This window comes from Artibeus jamaicensis, unplaced genomic scaffold (genome assembly GCF_021234435.1).
Source record: "Artibeus jamaicensis isolate MK-2021 breed Jamaican fruit bat unplaced genomic scaffold, CSHL_Jam_final contig_373, whole genome shotgun sequence".
In the NCBI taxonomy this organism is placed as follows: domain Eukaryota; kingdom Metazoa; phylum Chordata; class Mammalia; order Chiroptera; family Phyllostomidae; genus Artibeus; species Artibeus jamaicensis.
In genome coordinates, this window is record NW_026521807.1 from 2,898,106 (window position 1) to 2,923,735 (window position 25,630).

The 25,630-nt window shown below is 39.9% G+C and overlaps 1 protein-coding gene across 1 annotated transcript in view; it reads left to right on the top strand.

Moving 5' to 3' along the window:
* The first annotated feature begins 10,153 nt into the window (after positions 1-10,153).
* Positions 10,154-25,630, top strand: part of SCAMP1 (secretory carrier membrane protein 1) — a 106,626-nt gene continuing 91,149 nt past the window's right edge. Inside the window, exon 1 of the mRNA XM_037143701.2 lies at positions 10,154-10,701. Within this exon, the coding sequence (XP_036999596.1) occupies positions 10,645-10,701 (57 nt within the window). The 5' untranslated portion in view covers positions 10,154-10,644. The remainder of the gene's footprint in view (positions 10,702-25,630) is intronic.

Genomic DNA, 25,630 nt, shown 5'->3' on the forward strand with positions numbered 1-25,630 from the left:
TCTATATATCTTTCCTTTTTCTATTTATTATTATACTTCTTACAAATTATTACACATTTTTAAAAATATCATTTTAATGTTTATATAATAATCCTTGCAGATTTAGAATTGTTGATTTAACCATTTGACTTTAGTTTTCTATATTTTTCATCAAATGATGTTTTTGTTTCTTTGTTTACTGGAGTAATATACCAGAATGTCATTCCAAAATTGTTTTTTAAATTTAGGCAAGCTGATGGGGTAATTCAGAACCTTTCTTCTAGTGGATATTAACTGCTTACATAATAAAACACATGCATTTACATGCATCAGTTAAATTTCATAATCAAATCAAAAGTTTCTTATTTATAATTTTCTTTACCTTGGCAAATACTAAGACATATTTAATACTATGTCTCATTTGCATGTTTAATCAATTGAGTTTTCAGAAAATTTGCACATGAGGAAGAACAAAGATCAGTGTTGTCTAGTAAATGCCAGTGAGACTTCTCTTGGTCAGTGTGGTTTGGCCTGAAATGGACAGTCACAGGGTTAGAGGATCGGAGGACGCCTTTTCTGATTGTGCCACCCAGAAGGCATGAAGTGTGGTATTAATCTCAGCTCTGCCTCCGAGCTGGCGGCCAGGATGCCTCCACCCTCTCCTCTTGATGTCACTGCTCTTCTCTTCAGGTTATTTTGTCTGACCTCCGCCTTCTTCCACCTGGAAGTGCATGGTGTTGCCCCTTGTTGCCCTTCCTGGTCCCTCTCTCTGGTCTCTGAATATTGGCAAGCTTCTCAGTTGTGAAGTGAGGTATTTTTTTTCTTCATGCAAGGCAAAGCTGTCTGTTGTCAGTTCCTTGCTGTGCCTCTTATGGTAATAGTTCTTTATTTAGCTTCCTCTCTATTATAGCTTTTTTCTCCCTAGGAATTTGGCATGAGTTTCTGAGGGATGGACCAGAAGGCAATCAAAGGATGCATCTCACACTGCATTCAGAATTGTCCCTCCTCTTGGACCTTAGCCTTTGTCCACAGAACAAGCCTGGCTCTCCTATTTCCTTTCCTGGGATTGAATTCTTCCACCACTGATCATATTGCCTGTGAGAATATAAGGGAAGAGTTTCTCTTCCCCGTTGGCTTCAGGGCCTCAGACTTAGAGGCTGGCCGTCAGCATCTCCTCTGTCCCTCCCATGATGCTCCTGGGTCCTCTTAAAGTTATTCTCTGCTGAGCCTGTCTACAGTCTACCCTGACATGGTTAGACCTGTCTGAGTTCTCAACTTCTCAACTTCTCAACTTGAGCTAATGCTCTGGAGCCCTGACTCATTGATTAAGAAATTGTTGGACTTGATTATTTTTGTGTTAACATTAATTTTTAAAATATCACATTGCTAAATCTCCACTATTTTATAAATTCACTTGTGTACCAAACCACAGTTTTATCAGGAAACTGGTCTAATACTCTCATGAAAATGTGATTAATTTATTCAGAACTTTGCCTGACAAAGTAGATATTTCCTGTTCTTATTTTATCATCACTGATCTTCCTTTGCCCTTTATGATGAAAAGTGGGTGACAAAGCAGGCAATGGAAAGGCAAATGATATTTTTAGTTTTTTTAGAACAGAAATTTTATTGTTTTTTGAAAATCTTTTTAGAAACTTTTTCTACTGCTTAATGTACTATGATAAAATATAGCATTATATGGCAAAAATTCAGAACACATGGTAAAAACCACTATTAACAAAACAAGTAACAAAATGAGGTTAGATGGGGGAATGGTAGAAGGAAAATGGAGACAATTGTACTTGAACAAGAACAACAAAAACAAAAACAAAATGTGATTATAAAAGCCATTAGGTAAGTACAAATCTGATATGAAAGAATTTCTTTGGCTTTATGTCCATCTATCTATCCATCATTCCTTCCATTTGTAAAGCCATTCATTCTCCATCCATCCATGACCTATCCATCCACACAGTCATCTAGTTTCCACCTACGCCACATGTTGTGCCGAGCATCAGAGATGTGAAAAATGATCAAGGTGTGCTGTGTGCCCCAGAGTAATATATAATATAGAGGGGTACAGAGGTGTGCCAAGAGGTATGATAGATGTCATCAATACCCCAAGGGACATTCCTTTGGCCCCTTCTGACTTGATGTGGTAGAGAGTAACCATGCATGTTGATGGCCTCTCACTACTACTAGTGTCCATTGAATATTTCAGATTTACTGAGGCAGGGAGTTCCCTAAAGCTATTCTACTGCCTCCGTGTGTGTGTATAATTAACACTGTAAGGAAAATCCCCAACAGAGGGGTATAGGAGTTGGTAGATAAATGCCTCTGGCTTTTCATCCTTCAAAGGACAATTATAGGGAATGTCCTACATAGTTCCTCAGAGATCTCCACTGGGATTTGAGCCCCAATCACCCGCAGTTGTCAACTGCTTAATAATTCCTTCTCTGTTGGTTTTCCCTATCTACCTGTCGTGTTTTTCCCTCTTCCTAACTCTGGCTTCCTGGGAAACACCACCTGAATACACTACTTGTATCCAAGTCCCTTGTCACTTTCACCCAAGGTCCTGCTTTGGCAGAACCCAATTTTCCTATTTCTAATACATAATAATAATTTCTATAGATAATAAAGTTATAAATAGAGCTCTCTTAGTCTACAAAGGATGGAGCAACTAATTTCTTGGGTAGGAGTTTCCAGGAAAGACTATAGGTCAATTCCAGGAGCCAAAGAAAGGGAGAAATTTTAAAGTTGTAGTTGAAAAACAAGGTTCTCCCATTTCTTTATTTTCTTTATTTATATTTTTACAGTCCTCACCTGAGCATATATATTAATTGATTCTAGAGACAGAGGAAGAGAGAGAGAGAGAGAGAAGTGAAAGAGGTGAGAAAAACACCAATCAGTTACCTCCCGTGTGTTCCTGAGGATGAAGCTCCAACCAACTGAGCCACACTGGCCAGGGGTCCAGTTTCTTTCACTAGACTCCCATATGGGACATGTGGTTTGGGCGTGATATAATGAAGGCTAATTTGCATATGCCCTGTTATTTGAGTGAGTTTTATATGCCCGATCCCTTATGGGCTCTTGGGAGGAGTCAATGATGAAATAATTTGGAACTAATGTGCAGTCCTTGGACTAAGCAGCTTGAAGAACAAATATGAACAGGTCTACATTTTGACCTTTGAAACCATTCCCTGGACCAGGCAGGACACTTTGAGGTAGGAGAAGGTCAAGAAACTCAGGTTTGGTCCAGGGATAATGGGTGTGGTATGGTAATCAAAGGACAGTTTGCCTGCAGTGCCGCATGGTGGCTTTCTACTGTCTCGTAACTGAGCTCCCAGGGCAATGCGTGCCAAGCCAGGTTCCATGAAAGAGGAGCTGTGACAATATAAAGACTGTGTCAAAAGGAAAAGTTGTGATTTACAAAGCATGTGAGAAATTAAAATCGTGAGAACTCCCCTACGGAAACCTATTCAACAGAACCCAGTGCTTTGGCTAGGACCTCTGGAAAGTATGAAGTTTGAGCAGGTCCATACTGGTGTTAATGGGATGAACCCTGCCCTCCCTCTGCCCCAGAGCCTAAACTTATACCAAGAGGCAGGCTGAACCATCGAAGTTCCAAACGGAGGGGAGCCAACTGTGGCAGCTGCCCCACAGACTGGTTAGGTAAAAGGAGTTATGCAGTGGAGATGGGTAAGAGGTCCGGCTCTCAGACCCAGAGACTAGGAATACAGTCACCCATGTCCCTGTCACTATTTCTCCCCAGTTATCTGATTCAGATATTGGGTTGTAATGGCAGACTTAACCAATAAGATTACAGCACCTGCCTAACAAAGTTCCAACAATCTGGAATTCTCTCCTTGGGCAATATGACCAATCTTAATGTAGAATGCAATGACAAACACTACAAAATCCCAGATATGAGGCATCTGTTGTTCATAATAATTCTTAAAATAACTTTTAGGTTCACTGTGCCTCTATGAGTTTGCCTTTTCTCATTTGTAAAATGAAGATAATAATACTTATCATCCAAGGGTGTGTCACATCTTAGAAAATGTCTGCTGAGTCCCCAGCGTCTCAGTGCCTGACACGTGCGTGACACTCAAGACATTTTAGGGGCCTCTACTCTCCCCTCCTGTGAAGGAAGGAAGAGAATAGTCATTTTAAACAAATCTGATTTTTTTAAACTTCTCAGCATTAAAGCAAACAGGGAGCATCTGAAAGTAACCTTTCTTTTTTTAAAAGACCTAATAAAATCAGGTTTGGGACATTTCTTTTGAGAGATAAGAGAATGAGTTAGATTCCTGTGATTATTTCCTCTAAGAGTCCCCTGAAGATTTATGCATAAATTGCAATTTAAGAATTGTAAATTGTCCTGGCTGTTGTAGCTTAGTGGATTGAGCAGAGGCTTGCGAACCAAAGCATTGCCAGTTTGATTCCCAGTCAGGGCACGTGCCTGGGTCGCAGGCCATATCCCCAGGATGGGGTGTGCTAGAGGCAACCACACATTGATGTTTCACTCCCTCTCATTCTCCCTCCCTTCCCCATCTCTCTAAAATAAATAAATAAAATCTTTAAAAAAAGAATTGTAAATTGTTCTCACCTTAAAGACTTTTGTGCAATTTCATATACATAGGTAATATCAAGTATAATTATATAATTTATTGTCCTTGAAACACACAAAGTCCAGTTTCTAAAATTGTATCTAGACAAAAATGACACAGTCCATTTTCTGTTTCTTTACATAAAGTATCCAAAGTACTTACAGGACTGTAATACTTATTTTATTCATTTGTATATTACTATATATGTCGCTGTATTTATATTTTACTATTACTATTTACTTTATGTACTATATTATATATTACATACATACACACAATATAGTTTGTTATATACTATGTAATTTATACATTATACTATATACTATTTTACTTTTTCTTGTGGTTAAAGTCATTTTTTAATTTATTGGTCTTCAAGAGAGAAGAAGTGGGGGAGAGAGAGGGGGAAACATCAAAGTGAGAGAGAAACATCGATCAGTTGCCTCTGTACACATCCCAACCCATGTATGGGATGGAACCCACAACCTTTTGGCATATGGGAAGATGATCCAACCAACTGAGCCACTTAGCCAGGGCCTATTTCTTATTTTTTTATAGCAGTTTAAATATGATCACTGATAAATGCCTCCTTAATATTTAGGTATACATATATGTGTATGAGTGTATAATGTACATGTATGTACAAGAATATATTTCTTTCTTGCAAAATAAGGACAATTCCACCATAATGTTCATATGCAGACTGTTCTAGGAAATAAAATGAGCTTTATAGTTCTTGCATCTCACTGGTCCATACTATTTGAAATTCTTCCATGGTCTTTCTATGAAGTCAACATTTAGAATTCAGAATTTCAGTCCAGAAGAATTTACTATAGCAGCTGCACAATTCTGTTTGTATTGACTAATAAATTGGTTGCTCTTAATTGTATATTTGGGCTTACTCTGAACAAAGATGTTATGTGGCAATCTCTTTTATAAACTAAGAAATCTTAACAGTAAACACAATTATTTCTTGAGTACCTTCTTTGAGCAGAATGCAGTGCTAAGCTCTGTGAATAAATAAAAATAAAATTTCTCCCTGTCTTCAGCAGAGAGACAGATACATTTATTCATTCACCCCAAATATTGTGAACTACCATATATGCTGAGCATGTACTAATAAATTTATAACCATAGGAAATGGTATGTTATGAATTTTATAACAAAGATTCAAATTGTTTTAGATACTATGGGAAAGGAGAGACAAATGTGGACTAGGGATAGCCAGTATGGATTTATTCAGAACATGTTATTTGAAATCGCCCACGAAGGACTGATTAAACGGTGACAAGTGGAAACTGAAAGGGAGAAGGACATTCTTGGTAGAAGGGACTCTATGTGCATTTATAGTCTTAGGTGAGCTGAGACTCAAAATATACATTTATTTTGTTTTATTTATTGTGTTCCTGTGCTACAGAATACATTTTAAAATATCCTCATCTGAGAATATGCTTATTGATTTTAGAGAGAGAGGAAGGGAGAGAAAGAGATAGAGAAGCATCAAAACATAGATATGATAGAGAAACTTTCATTCGTTGCTTTCCACACACATCTTGACTGACTGGGGATCAAACCCACAACCTAGGCATGTGCCATGACTGGGAGTCGAACCCTCAACAGGCTGAGACACCGGGCCGGGTCCTGCACTACAGAATGCTCTTATCTAATGACATAAACAAATACCACTCTGATGTAATTATCTGAAGGATACTCAAACCATTCAGCCTTAATCACGTGGGAAAGGGAAAGTAATCACATTACTTTAGATACAGCTGGTTGGGCTGGAGTCGGCTTATGTGGTGAGCTTGGAAGGCAGTGAGCTGGATAATGGGTGGTGTGTGACTATTTTACAGTCCTGGATGTTGGAAGGCCAGCTTGGGTCTCATTAGGTTAAAATATTGGTGCTAGCAGGGCCTGGTTTCTTTTGAAGGCTCTAGGGGAAAATTATGTTCTTGCTCATTTAGGTTGTTAGCAGAATTTAGTTCTTCATGTTTGTAGAACTGATGTCTCCATTTTCTTGCTGGCCATCAGCTAAGGGCTATTCCCAGCTTCTAGAAACCACTTACACACCTTGGCTCCTGAACCCCTTCCTCCATCTTAAAAGTCAATTACTCTTCTGCCTTCCACTATTAAGCACTCATCTGATTCCACTGGGCCCACCTGGATAATCCAGGCTAATCTCCCCATCTCAAAGTCCTCAACTTTAATCACATCTGCAAAACCCCTTTTGTCAGGTAAAGTAACCTGTCTGAAGGTTCCAGGATTAGAGTGTGGACATTTTGGGGAGGGACCCTAACGCGGCCTCTCACAAAGTGTGTTTATCTCCTCTGATACTTTCTGGAAGTGTAGCAAGTGGCAGAGTAGAGAGCTGTCTACGCTCCGGTTAGGGTGTCTGTAGGCATCAGGGACAGCAGCCACAACAGCAAACCTGGAGACTGAGTCTTCTGAGAGATGATAGATTTTAGTTCTAAGTCATTAGTGAACCCAGAGTCTAATGAACTTTTTGAGGTAAGAATTGTACATTTCTAAGTAGACATTTTCTCAACATCTTCTAGCTGTATGCTAGACAGTATAGAAAACATGAGATTCAGACTATAGCCTCTGCCCAGTGGATTCACAGATAGAATTTGTCAGACTGAGAGAGAACCAGCATGAAAACAGTGTGAGGCATGCCCTGAGGAAAACACAAAAACATAAACAAAAACCAAAACAGAGTTAAGCAGGGGTGAGCCACTGTCCCAGATGAAAAGAATCTTAGATCTGTCCAGAGAGCCCCAGGTGTCATGTAGTCAAGTCCTAGACTTTTTAGGAAGTTTCTTGGGAATGGACCCTACCCTTGTATCTAGTTCTGTTTTATTCCCCACATGTAAAACATTGTTTACTGCCTAGTGGGTGTTTAGTAAATGCTTGTTGACTCACTAGCTAGGTTGAAACTCAGGTCAGAAAGGCAAATTGGTATGATTAAGGTCACATGGTTTATAGTAGAGCTGGATCTAGGAACTAGTTCTGATTTTTCATTCTTTGTTCTATAAAATTTAGGAGGCAGCTCTTGGAAAATGAACTACTTCAACAAATGAAGCCTCCTGTATGCTGATTTTTTTCTACCTTGCACATAGCATATTTTCTTCCTATGTGAAACATTGCTAACAAAGTCTATCAAATTGATGTCTGAAACATGACAAGAGATGACTTCTGTTCTCAATTCCTCTATTCACTTTCTTCATGACTGAGGCAAATTACTTCAACTGTCCAAACTCGGTTCTTCATTTGTCATGAGAAAGGCTAAGATTTGTCTCAGGTCTATGTTCCGTGATTCTACATTTCATGAAAGTTAATGAATTCATAAGCTTACCCATGGACTATATGACTGAATATCTTTATATCAGTGTTCTTTTTTTAAAGTGTGGTCAGAGCATCACCTTTATCAGAATCACCTGTGGTAATTTTGCAACTGTCAATTGCTGATTTTGCAATTGTTTAAAAAATTAATTTGATTAATATTTGTTGGTTTGGAGGGATTTCTCCCTCCAACCCATGCTTTCCAACCCCTTCCACCTCTATAGCAATGGTACCCCTACAAAGTAATTATATTTAGGTGGTTTACTGGGGTAAGAAAACTTAGGCTGTCTCTGCCAATGCACATCTCACAGAAAACTCTGCCATAAGCATCACCGAAGGAGAAATACATGTTGCAGAAAAATACAGTATGACTTCAGTTTTTCAAGACAATGCCAAAACTTTGTACAAGTGCATAAACATGCCTTCATGAATATGTATAATATATTGCATATGATTATGTGTTGCATTATGTGAGTGTAGATATACAATATTATAAGAATATTGAAAGGGACATACCAGGTTGTTAATGTAGGGGGAAAGAAGTAAAGACAAAGGATAAAAACGATTTTTTTATTTAATATTCATTGTACTTTTTAAAAAAGTGAAAACACCATATATATGCATGAATCTATTTATGCATTTATCTAAAAGAATGTATTTGTATATATAAACACATTTAAAAATAGAAGAAAAAAATGCAGACCCAGGGCTGCATCTACCTTAGATCCCTTACAGCAGAATCTCAGGGATAGGAGCTTTGGAGAGGTGGGTACCTGCATCATTGACAAGTATTTCAAGTGATTCTTGTTCCAGAATCACTTGAGGTGATTCTTTTCATTGGGTGCTAATGTCACTAGCTGTAAACACAGCGTATTTGGAAATATCCATCCTGCCTGCAATGTCCTCATCTGATTCTCATTGTCTCGGAACATAGTAGATGAGTAATAAATAACTAATTATTTGGGTCATTTGAAGGACAAGCACGGGCCACAGTAGTGAAAAAAGCAGATCAGCTGGGCAAGATCAAGCTCAGAAGAGATGAGGGAAAGCACCTGAGAACAGTGGGCTGGGCCCCCTTGTCATTTTCAGACATCAAACACATACTATTTGTTAGACACTAAATACATGAGGGCATTTTTCTATGTTTCATTTCGTTTACTTCTTAAATAACCCTTTACAGACCTACAGAGGTGGAGTAGCACATGTAGTATCACAATTGGGATTTGAGCACATAATTGGGGTTTGGAAGCTAAACGATTAACCAGACACGAGTCTGCTGCTGACAATTGGATGGTGAGCACAACAGATTGTTTGCTCTTTTTCCTATCTAAATTCCTGCAGTTCTGCCATGATCACCCCCGTCTATTGTCACTTATTAGTTGACACCCCTAGCTGGCTGCGTGCAAGCAGCTTCTCATATACCCCAACTTGGATCCCGCCAAAGCCATATTTAAAAAATGTGATTTTTGTCCATCATCTCCAGCTAGTATTTTCACAGCAGGGGTAAAATAGGAATCAGCTGACTTTGCATAGAATAGTGCATGCTTCCAAAAGGCCACAGCAACTTCCAATTGTTAGGCATCTGCCAAATGAAGATAACTCTGGCTCTTTGTAGCTTCGTTCGCTGGGTATGTTTCTGTTAGTGCAGAAGGAAGACGCAAGTGAGGGAAAGAGATACGCTCAGTTCAGAGGTAGGGTAACGCATTATTTAAATAAATTCCTTACACGTACTTAATTTTCAGTAAAATTCTCATCCCTGTTTTTGGAGAGTGAATAGACAAAAACCAGAGATGTATATTTTGCGCCCAAATGTTTGAAAGTAAACAAAAACGGCTTGTCCTCCACTAATACTAACTTGATCTTTCCACTTCTGTCCCCTTTTGCCCCAAATCATTTCCGGAGAAGTGGCCATTTTGCAGATTCCAAGGATGGGAGCAGGGACTGGACCCTGGTACTAAACCTTGTTTCCCAAACCTCCGCGGAGCCAATCCGGAACGGTAGCTTCTAGGTTGGTCTCCGTGATTTGGCAGAAACCTAGAGTCAGAGGAGCCGGAAGAATGAAGGCTAAGATTCACAGGTGGGGTCCAGGGTGTGCAAAATCGTTAACTAGGTTTGGGCCCCTCGGGACCCTGTCTTTGGTGACTGCTGCAGGGGTTCTCCGTTTCCCACCCCGAAGCGTAGTTAAATAGCCACTCCCTCCCCAGGTGGGTAGCCTGAGACCCAGGCTGCCTTCCCATTTGGGGCAGAGGTAGCAGTGCGCATTCTTTTTGCCCACAAAATACTACCTCTTTCCCAAATCACGGTCGGCCATAAGGGCCGATTTTAAATTGATGACAATACAATCAGTCCACCTAAATGCGTCGCTGGTCAAGATGGGACGTACAATCTCAGTCCAGTCGGGCCCAAAGATCCAAGGACCAACAGAGCTAGTTTCTGCTCCCGCCTCCCTCCGCCCTTAGTCCCTATTCCGTCGTAGCCAAAGTCCGGAGCGCGGAATCTAGATCCAGAGGAACGGGACGGCGAAAGGGAGCCGCGCTGCCGGCCTGGAGCCCAGCGCACCGGGCATGCTCAGTGGCGCGGCCGGCTGGGTGGCCCTGCGAGCTGTACCCGGATCTGCTCAGCGGCAGCGGCTGCGACGTGAGCGCGCAGGGGGGCGGCGGCCTTCCCTCCTCTATCTCTCTGCGCCTGGGTCCGGTGGGTGACGCCGAGCGCGAGAGAAATGTCGGATTTCGACAGTAACCCGTTTGCCGACCCGGATCTCAACAACCCCTTCAAGGTGAGCGTTGTCCCCTGCATCTTCCCGCCGCCGCAACGCGCCGTTGTTTGGGAAAATAGACAAGTTCCTTCGCGCCTGCTGCTCCTGCTCCTCTGCACCTCTCAGCCGCCTAGACTTGGGGCTCGGGGCCGCCGTAACGGTTTTGGAGGTCGCGCCCGGGCCCCTTCGTGTGGGGGTCTGAGCGGAACCTCCTTAGCTCCGCGCCAGGCCGCCCTTCCCCAGGTCCCTGACTGAAAAGCCTCGCGCCCTCGTTCCTGAGTGGGCCCGTGCGCCAGGATGTTTCCTGGCCAGCCTCTCGGGAGCGGCTGAGCGAGAGCCCTGGGCAGGTGGAGTTGTCACCTGCCAGGCAAGTGTGGCTGGCCTGGCCGGACCCGGAGGCGGAGAGGGGGCTCGCTCTCCGGTTGGGTTGTCATGGAGACTCAAGGCGGCGGCGAAGAACTGCGTGGGGTGGTGGCAGAGGTGTGGGGAAGAGGTGAGGGCACCGAGTATGCTGTAGTTAATTTTTTTAAAAGGTTGTGTTTTTATTTTTTAAAACTTGTGAGGCGCCCAGATACTACCAGCGGCGCTGCCACCCCCTCCCTACATTTAGGCTGAGGTTGGGGGTCTGATATGAAAGTTAAAAATAAACGCACCTGGAAAAGAATAGTGCACGTGGACTATCATCTTCCTACCTAACTGCTCTTAGGAAGGTAAGAACGACGGGATATTTTCCAAGCTTCTGGTGCGTCACCGCTTCTCTGGGCTGTATGAGGATACCATTTCCCACTTGAGCTTCTTTCCTTCTTGGAGTCTTATCAATCGCACCTTGGGGAGGGCTTGGCCCAGACAGGAAGGCAAAGGAAGGAGACTAATAAGTTCATCATCTGTGCTTAATTTATATTCATGCAATATCTAAAGAAATATCTCTTTAAAATACTCCAGGTTACTTAATGAAGTCTGTTGCTTAGCACGTGAAAGTAGTTTCCAAATGTTGGTTGAAATTTCTTAATTTCCCCTGGATATATGCAGTAGTAATCTTATTTCGTAGTCACACAAAATGAAATAGTAACTTTAATTTGTGGTCACATAAGTGTCACTTCTGGCTTGTTGAGTTTACATCTCTTTTTATCCCTGGCTTTATCAGGAATTCTGGAAGAGGAAAAATATCCCCATTCTGATTATTGGCCTGATAACTGGATGGAGGATTATGTTAATTAGATGACCCTGGTTATAATTGACAACTTGACTCTGTATAAATGTAGAATAGACCCAGTCACTATACCTTTGCCTCTAATGTCACTTAAGAAAATTCTGTACAGCTGGCCTGGAACTTTGAGGTTTTTGCAGGTAATATGGTTGCACTTCAAGGAGATTTTTCCCCCCAGAATTTTAATATTTAAGTATTCCATCATTCCATTTTGTAGAAAATTGCATTATTGAATCATAGACATTCTAAAGAGAAATTTCATAACTTGCCAAATGGGTTTTATTTTAAAATATTTTTTAAAGACATAACGTTAAGAACCTGTTAGCTTTTCTTAATTCAGATAATTCATTGATGCTGTTTATTCAGCATCTGACAGCATGGCTGGCTGTTTTCTGTTTGGTCATTCCATTTCATAGCTCATTTACATAGCTGGTTCTCTCCTTCGTGCTTAACATTGTCTTCCTCCGAACCCAGACTGCTCTTATGTGACATCGAATGTTGCCATCTTTCTCCTCTGCCGCACATAAAGTTGCTATAGTAATTTTAAACCCCAGAGTAGTTTTAAATACTCATTCATTGTGGCATAAATTTATGAACTTTTTTTGTCCTTTGTAAGCGGACACATTCAGGATAATTTTTATTCAAGTTCATAAAATATTTCAAGGGCTGCATAATTTAGGCCTAAAGAAGACTTAGTTGTACACATGTTACTGTGCATGGTCTTTCTCTGTTTTTGCTAACAGTCACAGCACAGAGTATCTGACTCTGTACCATTCCATTTGTGCCAGCTGCTCTTCGTCTGCTCAGAGTAAAGCTCTACCTTTATAGCACATTCGTTCCTTCTACTTTTGCCTTCATTCTGTGTCCTCTCTACTTAAATGTAAAGAGTTTCTACATTCATCTTTGTTTACCTTATGATCATCTTTCTTTTCAAATATGTTCTTTCCTTCAATATTATAAAATAAAAGTTCATATTTTGAAAATATATAGTATTTCATATTTGGCAACCACCAGATTTCTTCTTGATTAAAAGCTACTTGATTTCCATTGCTTTTTCAGTTTTTAGACACTTCTTTCATTTTTACGTTAGGAAGACTTTTGTTGGCATCTTCACTTGAGCCATGTCATGAAAATAATTTCTGAGGATACTGGCTTTAGATAATGTGACTTCAGTGGTTTACTTGATTTTATTAGCTGTTGTAAAGTTATTTGCTGGATTCAGTTCATTTTTTGAGTGCCTGTTTTATTCTAGTGGTTGTGATAGGCTCAGTTAATGAGTTTATGGCAACTGAATGTTTTCATTGTGCATCAAGAAACTTGGAGTAACTGGAAATGTGTAGTAATATGAAAGAAAATAGATGATCAATTATAGGGCTGGTTTCTGATAATACAATCTTGAGCTGTAATAATGTTCTGAAGCTAGAGAGGAAAAACATTATCTGTATGGCCACTGTATTTATTGAATAATTGCTGTATGTCCCTCAATCTTTTCAGTTATTTATTCTTTCATTTATAAAAAAAGATTTTATTTATTTTTAGAGGGAAAGGGAGGGAGAAAGAGAGGGAAAGAAATATCGCTGTGTGGTTGCCTCTCGCATGCCCCCTATTAGAGACCTGGCCTGCAGCCCAGGCATGTGCTCTGATTGGGAATCGATTGGCTCCCTTTGGTTTGTAGGCCTGCACAGAGTCCTCTGAGCCACACCAGCCAGGGCAATTATTTATTCTTTCATTCAAAAGATATTGAAGAAATATCTCTGTCTTTAAGGACATTAGCCTAACATGGAGACAAGTATGCTTGGAAAAGTGAAATAAAAGAAGAGAGTTCCATAACCAGCAGAGAGATCAGCAGTACAGCCTCTTCTAAGTCCATGTAAGAGTGTATAAGTTAAGTGCTAGAAGGAGTACAACTTGTTCAAAGAAGGGAACAGTAAGTGGTCAGGAAATCTTCATGCCTCTTAATACTTCAGTATATTAATATGGTAATTGATTGTTAGAAAATTGATTTTGGTAATAACAGTGTAATTTTTTAAAATATCAAAATTTCAAAGTTGGGAAAGGGAAGTCTTAAGATGCATTTAGTCATATCTCATTCTGTGGTTGAAAAAGGCTTAGAGATATGATATTTACATTTGGCAACCATCCTGTTTTGTTCTTGATTAAAAACTATTTGACTTCCATTGCTAACCTACTTTACTCATTGTCTTATGTCCAGGTGAAGGTAGTGCAAAATTGGTATTAGAACTTAGGTCTCCTGATTTCAAGTCCACTGCTGATGATGGCACCTTATTTAATTGCATTTTGTACACCAAAATTCTTGTTTTCTATTATTGGGGTATTTGATTTTGGTTTTCTCCCTAACCCTCTGTGAGACTTTGGAAAGTTACTTAGCCTCTCTACACCTCAGTTTACTGTTCCCTAAAATAGGATAATGGTACCGTCTCCACAGGATTGTTGATAGGATTAGATGAACAAACATTTATCATGTAATAAGTGCTCAGTGAGTGATGGCCTTAATTTGGTAATAATAAGTACTATTAATAGTAATTCAAGAAATTATATTTAGTTATATATAACCATATTATTTTTAGCTTATTAATTTGGTGAAATTCATGTTCCTTTTGAATCTTCTAGAGGGCTACTAGTAGTTTTTTGGTAGGTCAGAGTCATGAGGAATTTTTTTTCATGATTTTTTTTCTTTTTTTTTTTTAATTTATTGAGTTATTTTTCAAGTACAGTTTTCTTTTGTCAATTTCTCCCATCCCAACCCTCCCCTCCACCCGTCTCCCCACCTCCCTCCCATCCTCTCCCTCCCCACAGACCTCATCCCTGTGTCTTTCATACTTGTTCTTCAAAATCCCTCCTCATTTTTCCCCTTAAATTCCCTTCCCTCTCCCCTCTGGTGGCTGCCCACTTGTTCTCTATTTTAGTGTCTTTGTTTTTATTCTATTTGCTTGTTTATTTTGTTATTTAGCTTCCTGTTAAAGGTGAGATCATATGGTATTTGTCCTTCAATGCCTGGCCTATTTCACTCAGCATAATGCTTTCCAGTTCCATCCATGTTGTTGCAAAGGGTAGTAGCTCCTTCTTTCTCTCTGCTGCATAGAATTCCATTGTGTATATGTACCACAATTTTTTGATCCATTCATTTACTGACGGGCACCTAGGTTGCTTCCAACTCTTGGCTATTGTAAATTGTGTTGCTATGAACATTGTGGTGCATAGGTTCTTTGAAATTGATGTTTTAGGATTCTTGGGATATAATCCTAGCAGTGGGATTGCTGGGTCAAAAGGCAGGTCGATTTTTATTTTTCTGAGAAAATCCCATACTGTTCTCCATAATGGTTGTACCAGTCTGCAATCCCACCAACAGTGAACTAAGGACCCCTTTTCCCCACAACCTCTCCAACATTTGTTGTTTATTGCTTTGTTTATGATAGCCATCCTGACTGGTGTAAAGTGGTATCTCATTGTGGTTTTAATTTGCATCTCTCTGATAGCTAACGATATTGAGCACCTCTTCATGTGTCTCTGGATATTCTGTATGTCCTCTTTGGAGAAGTGTCTGTTCAAGTCCTTTTCCCATTTTTTAATTGGGTTCGATGTCTTCCTAGAGTGGAGTCTTGTAAGTTCTTTGTATATTTTGGAGATTAAACCTTTGTCTGAGGTATCATTGGCAAATATGTTTTCCCATACAGTTGGTTGTCTTGCTAATTTAATACTGTTTTCTTTGGCCATGCAGAAGCTTTTTATTTTGATGAGGTCCCATTTGTTTATTCTTTCCTGTATATCCCTTGCTCTAGGGGACATATCGGTAAAAATGTTGCTGCGTGGAATATCTGAGATTTTCTTGCCAATGTTCTCCTCTAGGACTTTAATGGTGTCACGGCTTATATTTAAGTCTTTTATCCACCTTGAATTTATTTTGGTGTATGGTGTAAGTTGGTGCTCAAGTTTCATTTTTTTGCATGTAGCTGTCCAGTTCTCCCAACACCATTTGTTGAAGAGGTTATCTTTACTCCATTTGATGTTACTGCCCCCTTTGTCAAATATTAATTGACTGTAGAGAGTTGGGTTGATTTCTGGGCTCTCTGTTCTGTTCCATTGGTCTATATGCCTGTTTTTATGCCAGTACCAGGCTGTTTTGATTACCGTGGCTTTGTAATACAGTTTGATATCAGGTATTGTGATCCCTCCTACTTTCTTCTTCTTTCTCAAAAGAGCAGTTGCTATTCGGGCTCGTTTATGGCTCCATATAAATTTTTGAAGTGTTTGTTCTATGTCTGTGAAATATGCCATTGGTACTTTAATAGGTATTGCATTAAATCTGTATATTGCTTTGGGTAGTATGGACATTTTGATGATGTTAATTCTTCCAATCCATGAACAAGGTATATGTTTCCATTTGTTTGTGTCTTCCTTGATTTCTTTCTTCAGTGCTGTGTAGTTTTCTGCATACAGGTCTTTTACCTCCTTGGTTAGGTTTATTCCCAGATATTTTATTTTTCTTTTTGCTATATCAAATGGGATTTTTTCCTTGATTTCTGCTTCTGCTGATTCATTGTTCGTATATAAAAATGCCTTTGATTTCTGGATATTGACTTTGTATCCTGCTGTTTTGCCAAATTCATTAATTAGTTTGAGCAGTTTTTGGGTAGAGTCTATAGGATTTTCCATGTACACTATCATGTCATCTGCAAACAGTGACAGTTTTGTTTCCTCCTTTCCTATTTGGATGCCTTTTATTTCCTTTTCCTGCCTGATTGCTGTGGCCAAAACTTCTAATACTATATTGAATAGAAGTGGTGAAAGTAGATTTCCTTGTCTTGTTCCTGATCTTAGTGGAAAAGCTTTTAGTTTTTGCCCATTGAGTATGATATTGGCTGTAGGTCTCTCATAAATGGCCTTTATTATATCGAGGAATGCTCCCTCTATTCCCACTTTGCTGAGTGTTTTTATCGTAAATGGGTGGTGGACCTTATCAAAAGCTTTTTCCGCATCTATTGATATGATCATGTGGTTTTTGTCTTTGCTTTTGTTTATGCGATGAATTACATTTACTGATTTGCGAATGTTGAACCATCCTTGCATCCCTGGGATGAATCCCACTTGATCGTGGTGTATAATCTTTTGGATATATTGTTGGATGCGATTTGCCAATATTTTGTTGAGGATTTTAGCATCTATGTTCATCAGTGATATTGGCCTGAAGTTTTCTTTCTTTGTTGTGTCTCTATCTGGTTTTGGGATTAGGATGATGCTGGCTTCATAAAAGGAGTTTGGGAGTTTTCCATCCTTTTGGATTTTTTGGAATAGTCTGTGAAGAATGGGGGTTAGCTCTTCTTTAAATGCTTTGTAGAATTCTCCCGTGAATCCATCTGGTCCGGGGCTTTTGTGTGATGGGAGTTTTTTTATTACTGCTTCAATTTCTTTTGCTGTTATTGGTCTATTCAGGTTTTCTACTTCTTTTTCATTGAGTTTTGGGAGATTATATTTTTCTAGAAATGTGTCCATTTCCCCTAGGTTCTCAAATTTCTTGGCATATAGTTCTTCATAGTAATTTCTTACAATCCTTTCTATTTCTGTGGTATCAGTTGTAATCTCTCCTCTTTCATTTCTGATTGTGTTTATTTGTGTCCTCTCTCTTCTTTTCTTGATGAGCCTACTTAAAGGCTTGTCTATTTTGTTTATCTTCTCAAAGAACCAACTCCTGGATTCATTAATCCTTAGGATTGTGCTTTTAGTCTCTATGTCATTTAGTTCTGCTCTGATCTTGGTTATTTCCTTCCTTCTACTTGCTTTGGGCTGTTTTTGTTGTTGTTCCTCGAGTTCTTGCAGGCGTAGAGTAAGGTTGTTTGTTTGAAATGTTTCTGTCTTCTTTAGGTAGGCCTGTATTGCTATAAACTTCCTTCTCAGGACTGCCTTCGCTGTGTCCCATAAGTTTTGGGTTGTTGTGAGATCGTTTTCATTTGTTTCCAGAAACTTTTTGATTTCTTCCCTAATTTCATTCTTGACTCATTCATTGTTTAGTAGCATACCATTCAGTCTCCAGGATTTGGGGTGTTTAGGGTTTTTTCCTCTAGGGTTGGTTTCCAATTTCAGTCCCTTGTGGTCAGAGAAAATGCTTGGTATGATTTCAATTTTCTTGACTTTGTTGAGACTCATTTTGTGACCTATCATGTGGTCGATTTTTGAGAATGTTCCATGTGCATTTGAAGAGAATGTGTATTTAGCTTCTTTGGGATGAAGGGCTCTATATATGTCAGTTAAGTCCATTTCCTCTAGGGTGTTGTTTAATGACACAATATCTTTATTGATATTTTGTTTGGAAGATCTGTCCATTTTTGATAGTGGGGTGTTAAAGTCCCCTACTATAATTGTGTTGCTGTCAATATCATTCTTGAAGTCCTCTAAGATTTTCTTGATATATTTTGGTGTTCCTATGTTGGGTGCATATATATTTACGATGTTAATGTCTTCTTGGTGGATTCTTCCCTTGAGTATTATGAAGTGACCTTCTGGGTCTCTCTTTATGGTCCTCTTTTTGAAGTCTATTTTGTCTGATATGAGAATTGCTACCCCAGCTTTTTTTTCTTGTCCGTTTGCTTGGTAAATTTGTTTCCAGCCTTTCACTTTTAGTCTGTGATGGTCCTTTGTCCTGAGGACCATCCTTTCTTTCCTTCCTTTGTTCCTTCCTTTCCTTAAAGTAGTCCTTTAGTATTTCTTGTAGGACTGGTTTGGTGGAGACATATTCTTTTAGACTTCTTTTGTCTTGGAAGCTCTTTATTTGGCCTTCTATCTTGATTGATAGCCTTGCTGGGTAAAGTAGCCTTGGTTGTAGGCCTCTGGTTCTCATTACTTGGAATATTTGTTGCCATTCTCTTCTTGCTTGGAGTGTTTCCATTGAGAAGTCAGTAGCTAGCCTTATTGGGGCTCCCTTGTATGTTACTTCTTTTTTCTCCCTTGCTGCCTTTAAGATTCTCTGTTTGTCTTGGAATTTTGCCATTTTGATGATGATGTGTCTTGAAGTGGGCCTCATTGGGTTCCTCTTGATTGGGACTCTCTGTGATTCCTGGATTTGTGTGACTTTTTCTGTCATCAAATTAGGAAAATTTTCTCTCATTACTCTTTCAAATATGTTTTCTATTCCTTGTTCTTCTTCTTCTCCTTCTGGTATCCCTATTATTCGGATATTATTACGTTTCATATTGTCTTGTATTTCTCTTAATCCCTCTTCATTCTTTCTAAGTTTCTTTTCATTTTCCTGCTCTTTCTGTGAGATGCTTTCTACTTTGTCCTCCAGCTCACTCATCCTATCCTCCGCCTCATCTATCCTACTTTTGAAACTATCTACTGTGTTCTTCAATTCAGAGATTGTATTTTTCATTTCCTCCTGTCCCTTGCTGATAGTTTCTATTTCCTTTTTCATGTTGATATAGTTTGTGGTGAGGTCATTGTAGCTCCCCTGTAGTTTTTGGAAGCTCATCGTGAGCTCTTTGAATTTCGTGACTACCAGTGCTTTGAATTCACTATCTGTTAGTTGATTAGCTTCTATTTCATCTAATATTCTTTCTGAAGCCTCTGCTTTTTCTTTTATTTGGGGATTGTTTCTTTGTCTTCCCATTGTTTGTGCGACTCTTCTTGTTGGCCTCAGCTTCTAAAATTGATCTGTTCTGACTCCCTGGGTTTATGCTGTGAACTTCTGTGGTATAATACCTCTGAATTTCAGTGGTGCAGGCTCCTTCAGGTATCTTGATATTCTCCGTTTCCACCTACTCCTGCCGCTTTCTGGTGTTTCAGCGTCCAACAGAGTCTCTGTTCTTTCAATTTCACAAATGCTGGATAACTGATGGATTAGTGCGCTGCTTTTCTATAGATCTGCCAGGATTTTCACCCACGAGTGCGGGAGCTAGAATCCGCTCCCTCTTACTCCGACGCCATCTTCCCCGGTCCTCCTTCATGATTTTATTTATTTATTTTTAGAAGAGGGGGAGGGATGGAAAAAGGGAGAGAAACACTGATGATCAGTTGCCTTTCCCATACCCCCAACCAGGTCAGGCCGGTAACCCAGGCATGTGCCCGACCAGGAATCCAACCAGTGACCCTGTGGTTTGCGAGAGGACACCCAACCCACTGAGCCACAGTCAGGACATACTCTTGAGGAATTAAGGCCAAAAATAATCAAGAGGTTTGCCCTAAGTCACTGTGCTACACGCACTAGGTTCCGGTTGTCTGAATTCGAATGCTTTGTCACTACGTGTGCTTCCTCTCTAATTAAAGAACTCTAATAAAACTGAGCACAGTGTCCATTTTATTTTGGCCTCAAAAATTAATTCTCTAATTTAAACTCACTCTGTCTCTTAAAAATGTCTTACCACTCAGCATCCTTATTTGTGTTATCTTTTAAGTTATAATTTTTAATGGTATCCTAAAGCTTAGTTGAAGTTAAAAATTGAAAACTTTGTCATTAAAAAGTGACTCATAATTCAAAGATGTTAGCCATATTGTTTTCATTTACCTTAAGTTTATGTCACTCCTCCTTTATCCATTTACAATTTAAGATTGGAGATTGGTTATTACTAAGTAGGAAAGGATTTTGAGGATTTCTTCTGTGATGTCTTAACTTTGCAAATTTGTCTTTAAACATTATTTTGGACACAGTGATAGTAGTCTATGGTCTGTGGTATTTTACATTTGGGTCAACTGTGTGAGTAAGTTCCCACTCTCTTTTTTTCAGGTTATTTTTAAAAAGCATTTGTTGAGCTGCTGATTTTATTTCATCAAATTAAGATGCATCCTTATTCACCACTGTCTCAGTTAACTGTTGCTATATAACAAATAATCCCAAAATGCCGTGGCTTAAAACAGTTTGTTCACTGTGCTGTTGTTTGAGCTAGATTTAGCTGGATGGTTTATTTTTTAATGCAATTGCCTGGAGTCACACATGTGGCTTTAATCATCTAGCCTGGCAATTTACTGGTGTGCTGCAAGAATTTTCAAGAACATATATTTGCAGTCATATACCTGACTATTTAGTCAGGGGCACTGACCTCTTTTCCCTTAGATTGTCAAATTAAGAAATGGCAACAACTAACACAACAGTAGCTGTCTTGAATCATAAATATACTGGTTCTGGCACAAATAACGCCCCTTTTTTATTACAAAATCTTTTATTACAAAGTCAATCATGTAATTCTGTAACATAACAATATCTTGTTCAAGCATACCATATAACACTTTAGGTGAAATGTTCAAATTAAAACTCTAAATTACTACATCCATATTAGTACTCTACTAACCAGAGTCAAAGTAGGCCTTACTTTTGCTGTACCTTGTAGAGGTTGCATAATAGAGTTGCATCTTATTGGTCACATCACATAATAAAGTTGCATCTGACTAATTAATTCTCGATACCAGAAATTTTTACATACAAGTGTAGGCCCCTGAATTTTTAAAAAGTCACTTTGGAGCAGAAAGGGAAGGTAATTATTACTACTACTACTACTACTAGTATTATTTTTGGTAAATCAACATTATACCTGTTTTTGCCCGATTTGCAAAATTTAATTTTTGGTATGCTGTAGAATTTTAGTAACTAGTTTATTGTGCCATGAGATGAAAAAGATTGAAAATTGCTAATCTAGCGCCTTGACTGAGACTGAATGGTTTAGGGGTGTCCAACCTTTTGGTGTCTATGGGCCGCACATTGAATACATTGTGACAGGTAATCATAAAAAAATCTCAGTGTTTCAAGTAAATCTGTAATTTTTGCGTTGGGCCACATTCATAGCCATCCTGGGTAGTGAGTTGGACACCCCTCACTAAAGTTACCTGGGACTGTCAGTGGGGGCAGCAATTGGTTCTCTTTCATGTAGCCTCTGTACTAGGAATAGCATAGGCGGTTTACGTAGTGGCAGCAGTGTTCCAAGAGGGAAAGAGCTGAAGCTGCAAGGCTTCTTGAGTCATTTCACTTCTGCTCTGTTCTGTTAGTCAAAACAAGCCACAAATCCAGCCTGGCTTCAGAAAAGGAGTGGGAAGGATTAGATTGTACTTCTTGATGGGAGCAGCTGTGTCTCTGTTGATATAGATGTAGGAACTGAAAAAAGACACCCAGCATCAAATGGTGAGATAGGTACAGGATAACCTCAGTACACACTTTTATTCATATAGGGGAGGGGTGGGGGGCATGATTGCTGGTCCATAGAAGTCCGAAATCCAGCCAGCCTGCCTCATGTTGTCATGGCCTCCTACTTTGGGGACATTGGGTGTTCCTTGAATAGGTTCCAGTTTTACTGCCTGAAAATCTTTCCTTAGTCTGTTACTTTCTTCTCCTTTTGGCTCCACCCTCTGGGAGGTCATTTTCCTCTGTTAATAAATAACCCCTTTTTGTAGCTGAGTAGCACTCTCAGTTGGCTTTTTACCCATTGAAAATTGGGAACCCAGAAGTCTCTTTAATTTTGAAATGTGTGTATTCCTTTTAGTTCAGATGGGACAGCTCTTAACAATTTCTTGTTATCTTATTGGGGTTCAAACTGTACCTTAAAACATATCTATAATTCTTTTAGAGACAGTCTTTTTATGTAGAATAGAGTGTCAGGATGCTTTGGGTCAACACTCTTAAGATGTTTAGAAAACCTTCTAGATTGAGCATCTCCTATGGCTGGTGGAAGCTCTTAGGCAGGTACAAGGGGAGGCTTCTAGTGTGGGTGGGGTATACCTCTTATAAGTGCTACATTGGCAAACTAGTATGTGAACAGTTTTTTTTGTAAATTATATTTTATTGATTATCTGTTACAGTTGACCTGATTTTTCCCCCTTTGCCCAACTCCGCCCAGGGCCCTCTACTCCCTCAGGCAATCCTCCCACCATTGTTCATGTCCATGGGTCATGCATATAAGTTCTTTGGCTACTCCATTTCCTCTACTGTCCTTTATATCCCCATGGCTATTCTGTAACTACCTGTTTATACTTCTTAATCCCCTCACCTCTTCACCCATTCTTCCCCATCTGGCAACCTTCTGGTAACTTCTTTTCTCTTGCTTTTAAGAGTCTCTCTTTATCTTTAACCTTTGACCTTTTGATAATAATGTGTTGGAGGGAGCCTCTTTGCATCCATATTTGGGACTCTCTGCACTTCCTGGCCTTGCATGTCTATTTCCTTCACCAAATTATGGAGGTTTTCTTTCATTTTTTCAGATAGATTTTCAAGTTCTTGCTGTTTCTCTTACCCTTCTGGCACCCCTATGAGGCAAATGTTGGACCTGTTAAAGTTGTCCCATAGGCTGTTTATTATCCTCATTTTTTTTGGATTCTTTTTTTTGTTCTGCGTGGTTGTCTTTTTGCTTCCTCATGTTCCAAATTATTGATTTGATTCTTGGCTTCATGCACTCTTTTGTTTCCTTGTAAATTGTTCTTTATTTCAACGTGTGTATCCTTCATTTCTGACTGGGTGCTTTTAATCCTGCCGAGGTTCTCACTAAGTTCCTTGAGCATCCTTATAAACATTTAGTTTAGCTCTTTTTCTGGAGTTTTGATCTGTTCTTTCATTTGGGCTGTGTTTCTTTGTCTCCTCATTTTGGCAGCCTCTCTGTGTTTGTTTGTCTGTATTATGTAGAGCTGCTCTGCTTCCATGTCTTGTTAGTATGGCTTAATGTAGTAGGTGTCCTGTAGGGTCCAGTGGCACAGCCTCCCCTATCACCCAAACTGTGTACTTGAGGTGAGCCCTTCATGTGGGCTGAGTACACCCTCCTCTTGTAGTTGTCTTGATTGTTGTTGACAGACCAATGGGAGGGCTTCACTTAGGCCAGTCAGCTACAAGGACTGGGTGTGACTACTGACCACGAACCTCGACCCTCTGTGGATGATCAGCTCTGCAGGGGCAGGGTGGTAGTGGTCTGACATGGTCTGTAGCTGTCCACTGGCTGAGTTGCCCCTGGGGTTTCCCAGGTGGTGCAGGCCAAGGTCAACCCCCACCTGTGTTTTTTCATGGGCACCCTTCCTGAACTGTAAAGCAATCTGAGATGGCTGTTACTGGTGCTGGGCTTGGAGATTTTCAGATGAAGCCAAGTTTTGACTCTAATCTGGCTGCTGCTAGGGCTCACTGAAGCCAGCTGTTACTTGTTTGATAGGATTTAGGAGTGAAGACCAGCCATTTTTATGGAAAAGCAGCTTGGGTTGGCCTGTATATTGGCCTGTATATTGGGGCAGAGATTCTGGTGATCTCCAAGCTGGGTCACACTGTGTTACCCAGGTCGATGGAGTCTCAGATAAGGCACCAGCCTACTGGCTCTGTTGGGGGGAGGGCTCAGCAAAGGGACAGATGCCTCTGCTCGCTGAATGCCACACACTTCAGTTTTTCCCCATGTGCCACTGGTGCCTTTCAAGCTGCTGCCCTGGTGCTGGACCTCAGAGGGAGTGAGTCTCAGTAGGTGAGTCCGTGTGTGGGTTCCCCAAGAGGAACTGCTTAGGGCTCCAGCAGCCTCCTCCACTGACTCCGTCTCTGCTGGTTTTCACAGCCATAAGTTGTGGGGGCATATCTTCTTGGCACTGGAATCCTGGACTGGGGGTTCTGATGGGGGTCTGGGACTCCTCGCTCCTGAGATATCCCTCCTGAATTTATATCCATGTGTCTGTGGGGCCAGCCCTTCCTACCAGTCTGGATGGATGTAGTTCCTTCAGTTCTGTAGTTGTTGGACTTCCATTCAACTTGATTTCTGACGTGCCTGAAGGATGGTTGTTCTATATTTCAGATGTAATTTTCATGTGGTTGTGTGGAGAGACAAGCCATGTCTGCCTATGTCATCATCTTGACCAGTAGCCCTGAACACAGCTTTATTTTGGTCACATGAGTCTAACAATAATCATAATTGAGATGATGGTGATGGTGAAAAATTTTGAAAATAAACTCTTCTCTTGATGATATTACCAAAACAAAGTTTTTTGGGGAGTACAATTAATATTTAGTAGTGCTGAATATAGATTCAGGAAATTTATTGGATATTTTCTTTATATGAATCACTAGTGTGATGTTCCTGAAATACATGAATGTATGCGTATATAGGATTAATTAAACTAGTAATCATTTTCTAAAAGTGAATGTACAATATTCTGTTCTGGCCTGTCTGTTGGGTATTGTCTTCAGTTCCAAGTGCATATTTAAAGAGAGGTTTGGAAAAAGTAGGATGTGCCCAAATAAGAAGTCAGAGTGCTTGACAGATTCTTGGTTGGTTGAGTGAATAGACCCTTTCTTGCTTCAGAGAAAACAAAAGATCTAAGGCAAGATTTACGTGAAGATAGATTTTGTCCTAACATAAACAATTTAAAGCATCTAGTAGAATAACCTGACTGCTTTTTTTTGGTATGGAGTTCCCCAGCACTTGAAGGAATTAAAGCAGAATTTGGATGACCTTCAGAGATGTTGAGGTAGAGATAGATCTTTGTGTCTCAAGGTTTTTATTACTTGAAAATCTGTAATGGTTACATTTTTTAATCAGTATGCACCATTGTGTGAATGCATAAACTCTTATCTTTAAATCTCTTGGATGTTAGGATTCAGTCCATAATTTCAGCAGGCTTCCTGTTCTAGGGGCTTGCTGTGTTCCGTGCCTCAACTTTTGCTGAGAGAACAGCCCTAAGTGGTTGCTTACACAAAGGTGATCGTGCCCTCTATTGTATGACTCTTGCCACACTCCCTCAGCTGATCTTACTAAAGGTGCCTGGCCCAGAGAAGCCAGTCTCTCAGCTGAT